The sequence below is a fragment of the Bombina bombina genome, chromosome 5, assembly GCF_027579735.1.
Source record: "Bombina bombina isolate aBomBom1 chromosome 5, aBomBom1.pri, whole genome shotgun sequence".
Classification (NCBI taxonomy): domain Eukaryota; kingdom Metazoa; phylum Chordata; class Amphibia; order Anura; family Bombinatoridae; genus Bombina; species Bombina bombina.
Window position 1 is genome coordinate 1,161,781,277 of NC_069503.1, and position 7,012 is coordinate 1,161,788,288.

The 7,012-nt window shown below is 45.7% G+C and overlaps 1 protein-coding gene across 1 annotated transcript in view; it reads right to left on the minus strand.

Moving 5' to 3' along the window:
- SCRT1 (scratch family transcriptional repressor 1) overlaps positions 1–6,444 on the minus strand; it is a 268,201-nt gene extending 261,757 nt beyond the window's left edge. The window contains exon 1 of the mRNA XM_053715501.1: positions 6,333–6,444. Coding sequence (XP_053571476.1) covers positions 6,333–6,444 — 112 coding nt within the window. The remainder of the gene's footprint in view (positions 1–6,332) is intronic.
- Between the last annotated feature and the right edge of the window lie 568 nt (positions 6,445–7,012).

Genomic DNA, 7,012 nt, shown 5'->3' on the forward strand with positions numbered 1-7,012 from the left:
GTACCTACAGTATGCTGAGCTAGTGTGTACCTACAGTATGCTGAGCTAGTTTGTACCTACAGTATGCTGAGCTAGTGTGTACCTACAGCATGCTGAGCTAGTGTGTACCTACAGTATGCTGAGCTAGTGTGTACCTACAGCATGCTGAGCTAGTGTGTACCTACAGTATACTGAGCTAGTGTGTACCTACAGTATGCTGAGCTAGTGTGTACCTACAGTATACTGAGCTAGTGTGTACCTACAGCATGCTGAACTAGTGTGTACCCTACAGTATGCTTAGCTAGTGTGTACCTACAGCATGCTGAGCTAATGTGTACCTACAGCATGCTGAACTAGTGTGTACCTACAGTATGCTGAGCTAGTGTGTACCTACAGTATGCTGAGCTAGTGTGTACCTACAGTATGCTGAGCTAGTGTGTACCTACAGCATGCTGAGCTAGTGTGTACCTACAGTATGCTGAGCTAGTGTGTACCTACAGTACGCTGAGCTAGTGTGTACCTACAGTACGCTTAGCTAGTGTGTACCTACAGTATGCTGAGCTTGTGTGTACCTACAGTACAGTGTGCTAGTGTGTACCTACAGTATGCTGAGCTAGTGTGTACCTACAGCATGCTGAACTAGTGTGTACTTACAGTACGCTGAGCTAGTGTGTACCTACAGTATGCTGAGCTTGTGTGTACCTACAGTACAGTGTGCTTGTGTGTTTCTACAGTACAGTGTGCTTGTGTGTACCTACAGCATGCTGAGCTAGTGTGTACCTACAGCATGCTGAACTAGTGTTTACCTACAGTATGCTGAACTAGTGTGTACCTACAGTATGCTGAGCTAGTGTGTACCTACAGTATGCTGAGCTAGTGTGTACCTACAGTATGCTAAGCTAGTGTGTTCCTACAGCATGCTGAGCTTGTGTGTACCTACAGCATGCTGAGCTAGTGTGTACCTACAGCATGCTGAGCTTGTGTGTACCTACAGTATGCTGAGCTAGTGTGTACCTACAGCATGCTGAGCTTGTGTGTACCTACAGTATGCTGCACTAGTGTGTACCTACAGCATGCTGATCTAGTGTGTACCTACAGCATGCTGAGCTAGTGTGTACCTACAGTATGCTGAGCTAGTGTGTACCTACAGCATGCTGAACTAGTGTGTACCTACAGCATGCTGAGCTAGTGTGTACCTACAGCATGCTGAACTAGTGTGTACCTACAGCATGCTGATCTAGTGTGTACCTACAGTATGCTGAGCTAGTGTGTACCTACAGCATGCTGAGCTTGTGTGTACCTACAGTATGCTGAGCTAGTGTGTACCTACAGTATGCTGAGCTAGTGTGTACCTACAGTATGCTGAGCTAGTGTGTACCTACAGTATGCTAAGCTAGTGTGTTCCTACAGCATGCTAAGCTTGTGTGTACCTACAGTATGCTGAGCTAGTGTGTACCTACAGCATGCTGAGCTTGTGTGTACCTACAGTATGCTGCACTAGTGTGTACCTACAGCATGCTGAGTTTGTGTGTACCTACAGCATGCTGAGCTTGTGTGTACCTACAGTATGCTGAGCTTGTGTGTACCTACAGTATGCTGAGCTAGTGTGTACCTACAGCATGCTGAGCTAATGTGTACCTACAGTATGCTGAGCTAGTGTGTACCTGCAGTATGCTGAACTAGTGTGTACCTACAGTATGCTTAGCTAGTGTGTACCTACAGTATGCTAAGCTAGTGTGTACCTACAGTATGCTGAGCTAGTGTGTACCTACAGCATGCTGAGCTAATGTGTACCTACAGTATGCTGAGCTAGTGTGTACCTACAGTATGCTGAGCTAGTTTGTACCTACAGTATGCTGAGCTAGTGTGTACCTACAGCATGCTGAGCTAGTGTGTACCTACAGTATGCTGAGCTAGTGTGTACCTACAGCATGCTGAGCTAGTGTGTACCTACAGTATACTGAGCTAGTGTGTACCTACAGTATGCTGAGCTAGTGTGTACCTACAGTATGCTGAGCTAGTGTGTACCTACAGCATGCTGAACTAGTGTGTACCCTACAGTATGCTTAGCTAGTGTGTACCTACAGCATGCTGAGCTAATGTGTACCTACAGCATGCTGAACTAGTGTGTACCTACAGTATGCTGAGCTAGTGTGTACCTACAGTATGCTGAGCTAGTGTGTACCTACAGTATGCTGAGCTAGTGTGTACCTACAGTATGCTGAGCTAGTGTGTACCTACAGTATGCTGAGCTAGTGTGTACCTACAGTATGCTGAGCTAGTGTGTACCTACAGTACGCTTAGCTAGTGTGTACCTACAGTATGCTGAGCTTGTGTGTACCTACAGTACAGTGTGCTAGTGTGTACCTACAGTATGCTGAGCTAGTGTGTACCTACAGCATGCTGAACTAGTGTGTACTTACAGTACGCTGAGCTAGTGTGTACCTACAGTATGCTGAGCTTGTGTGTACCTACAGTACAGTGTGCTTGTGTGTACCTACAGTACAGTGTGCTTGTGTGTACCTACAGCATGCTGAGCTAGTGTGTACCTACAGCATGCTGAACTAGTGTTTACCTACAGTATGCTGAACTAGTGTGTACCTACAGTATTCTGAGCTAGTGTGTACCTACAGCATGCTGAGCTAGTGTGTACCTACATCATGCTGAGCTAGTGTGTACCTACAGTATGCTGAGCTAGTGTGTACCTACAGCATGCTGAGCTAGTGTGTACCTACAGCATGCTGAGCTAGTGTGTACCTACATCATGCTGAGCTAGTGTGTACCTACAAAATGCTGAGCTAGTGTGTACCTACAGGATGCTGAGTTTGTGTGTACCTACAGTATGCTGAGCTAGTGTGTACCTACAGTATGCTGAGCTAGTGTGTACCTACTGCATGCTGAGCTATTGTGTACCTACAGCATGCTGAGCTAGTGTGTACCTACAGTATGCTGAGCTATTGTGTACCTACAGCATGCTGAGCTAGTGTGTACCTACAGTATGCTGAGCTAGTGTGCACCTACAGCATGCTAAGCTAGTGTGTACCTACAGTATGCTTAGCTAGTGTGTACCTACAGCATGCTGAGCTAGTGTGCACCTACAGTATGCTAAGCTAGTGTGTACCTACAGTATGCTGAGCTAGTATGTACCTACAGCATGCTGAGCTAATGTGTACCTACAGTATGCTAAGCTAGTGTGTACCTACAGTATGCTAAGCTAGTGTGTACCTACAGTATGCTGAGCTAGTGTGTACCTACAATATGCTAAGCTAGTGTGCACCTACAGCATGCTAAGCTAGTGTGTACCTACAGCATGCTGAACTAGTGTGTACCTACAGTATGCTGAGCTAGTGTGTACCTACAGTATGCTAAGCTAGTGTGTACCTACAGTATGCTAAGCTAGTGTGTACCTACAGTATGCTGAGCTAGTGTGTACCTACAGTATGCTAAGCTAGTGTGCACCTACAGCATACTAAGCTAGTGTGTACCTACAGTATGCTGAGCTAGTGTGTAGCTACAGCATGCTGAGCTAGTGTGTACCTACTGCATGCTTAGCTAGTGTGTACCTACAGCATGCTTAGCTAGTGTGTACCTACAGCATGCTGAGCTAGTGTGTACCTACAGCATGCTGAGCTAGTGTGTACCTACAGCATGCTGAGCTAGTGTGTACCTACAGCATGCTGAGCTAGTGTGTACCTACAGCATGCTGAGCTAGTGTGTACCTACAGCATGCTGAGCTAGTGTGTACCTACAGCATGCTTAGCTAGTGTGTACCTACAGCATGCTGAGCTAGTGTGTACCTACAGCATGCTGAGCTAGTGTGTACCTACAGCATGCTGAGCTAGTGTGTACCTACAGCATGCTGAGCTAGTGTGTACCTACAGCATGCTGAGCTAGTGTGTACCTACAGCATGCTGAGCTAGTGTGTACCTACAGCATGCTGAGCTAGTGTGTACCTACAGTATGCTGAGCTAGTGTGTACCTACAGTATACTGAGCTAGTGTGTACCTACAGTATGCTGAGCTTGTGTGTACCTACAGCATGCTGAGCTAGTGTGTACCTACAGCATGCTGAACTAGTGTGTACCCTACAGTATGCTTAGCTAGTGTGTACCTACAGTATGCTGAGCTAATGTGTACCTACAGCATGCTGAGCTAATGTGTACCTACAGCATGCTGAACTAGTGTGTACCTACAGTATGCTGAGCTAGTGTGTACCTACAGTATGCTGAGCTAATGTGTACCTACAGCATGCTGAGCTAATGTGTACCTACAGCATGCTGAGCTAATGTGTACCTACAGCATGCTGAACTAGTGTGTACCTACAGTATGCTGAGCTAGTGTGTACCTACAGTATGCTGAGCTAGTGTGTACCTACAGTATGCTGAGCTAGTGTGTACCTACAGTATGCTTAGCTAGTGTGTACCTACAGTACAGTGTGCTAGTGTGTACCTACAGTATGCTGAGCTAGTGTGTACCTACAGCATGCTGAACTAGTGTGTACTTACAGTACGCTGAGCTAGTGTGTACCTACAGTATGCTGAGCTTGTGTGTACCTACAGTACAGTGTGCTTGTGTGTACCTACAGTACAGTGTGCTTGTGTGTACCTACAGTATGCTGAACTAGTGTGTACCTACAGTATTCTGAGCTAGTGTGTACCTACAGTATGCTGAGCTAATGTGTACCTACAGTATTCTGAGCTAGTGTGTACCTACAGTATTCTGAGCTAGTGTGTACCTACAGCATGCTGAGGTATTGTGTACCTACAATATTCTGAGCTAATGTGTACCTACAGCATGCTGAGCTAGTGTGTACCTACAGTATGCTGAGCTAGTGTGTACCTACAGTATTCTGAGCTAATGTGTACCTACAGCATGCTGAGCTAGTGTGTACCTACAGCATGCTGAACTAGTGTTTACCTACAGTATGCTGAGCTAGTGTGTACCTACAGTATGCTGAGCTTGTGTGTACCTACAGTACAGTGTGCTAGTGTGTACCTACAGTATGCTGAACTAGTGTGTACCTACAGCATGCTGAACTAGTGTGTACCTACAGCATGCTGAACTAGTGTGTACCTACAATATGCTGAACTAGTGTGTACCTACAGTGTGCTGAGCTAGTGTGTACCTACAGTATGCTGAGCTAATGTGTACCTACAGTATGCTGAGCTAATGTGTACCTACAGTATGCTGAGCTAATGTGTACCTACAGCATGCTGAGCTAGTGTGTACTTACAGCATGCTGAACTAGTGTGTACCTACAGTATGCTGAGCTAGTTTGTACCTACAGCATGCTGAACTAGTGTTTACCTACAGTACAGGGAGCTAGTGTGTACCTACAGTATGCTGAGCTAGTGTGTACCTACAGTATGCTGAGCTAGTGTGTACCTACAGTATGCTGAGCTAATGTTTACCTACAGTATGCTGAGCTAGTGTGTACCTACAGTATGCTGAGCTAGTGTGTACCTACAGTATGCTGAGCTAATGTGTACCTACAGCATGCTGAACTAGTGTGTACCTGCAGTACAGTGAGCTAGTGTGTTCCTACAGCATGCTGAGCTAATGTGTACCTACAGTATGCTGAGCTAGTGTGTACCTACAGTATGCTGAGCTAATGTGTACCTACAGCATGCTGAACTAGTGTGTACCTGCAGTACAGTGAGCTAGTGTGTACCTACAGTATGCTGAGCTAGTGTGTACCTACAGTATGCTGAGCTAGTGTGTACCTACAGTATGCTGAGCTAGTGTGTACCTACAGTATGCTGAGCTAATGTTTACCTACAGTATGCTGAGCTAGTGTGTACCTACAGTATGCTGAGCTAATGTGTACCTACAGCATGCTGAACTAGTGTGTACCTGCAGTACAGTGAGCAAGTGTGTACCTACAGTATGCTGAGCCAGTGTGTACCTACAGTACAGTGAGCAAGTGTGTACCTACAGTTTGCTGAGCTAGTGTGTACCTACAGTATGCTGAGATAGTGTGTACCTACAGTACAGTGAGCTAGTGTGTACCTACAGTATGCTGCGCTAGTGTGTACCTACAGTATGCTGAGCTAGTGTGTACCTACAGTATGCTGAGCTAGTGTGTACCTACAGTATGCTGAGCTAGCGTGTACCTACAGTATGCTGAGCTACAGGATGAATGCCTGTGTGCAGTGTGTATTAGTCAGACACAGAACAAGGGGTACCAAAAATAGACTGTTCCTGCCACATTTTCTAGGCCTATTTAACTCTGCTAAAGAGAATATCTGTCTTTTTTGGTTTATAAAAATTAAAGTAACTTCATTAAATGCAAACAGGCTTACAACATGAGATACATATGATTACAGCAATAACATGCGAGTATGTAGCACTTACCTTTGTCAGAGATATGTTTGCTGAAGTCTGTGCGATGTCTGACATAAACACTTTCACTCTCCACTGAAGAGAAACCGTCCTTCACCTTTTTGACCAGAAAAGACCTTGGCATTGTTCCTCTTCCCCACAAGAGATAAGTGGTTGCAGAGGGTTCAGGGGTCAGGGAGGAGGAGATATGGAAATGAGGATGATAACTATGGAAGTCAAAATAAGAACAAAAAGCAAAAAGGAGGGAGGTTTGGGAGGGACATCAATTTGAAGCTCCCCTCTTCCTTCTCCAGTAAGGAGAAGGGTGACAATATTTGCTTCTGTCAGGGTGTTTTGTCAGAGGCACTGAGCCCTGCGAGGGACAGGGGTAAAGCCCCAACCCTCAATATTATTGTTGTCTCTACAGAGTGTCATGAGGTCTGAGTACTTCAGCATACATTATCTCCAGAGATCTGTTCTTTGGCATTGGTACTGGACAGTTCTCACTCATGTTTTCTTCTTTCAACTGTGGCCAGTTCCTCAGGTGTACATATAGCCTCACAAGTGTACAGCGGATTGTTGCTTAGCTTGGGCTTGAGCAGTGGATGAACTTTTATTCATGTCTTCTTGCTTTAGCACTGGACAGCTCTCCTTGATTCAGCCATGGACAGCTCCCAATTATTCATCACTGGACAGCTCCCCCTGATTCAGCA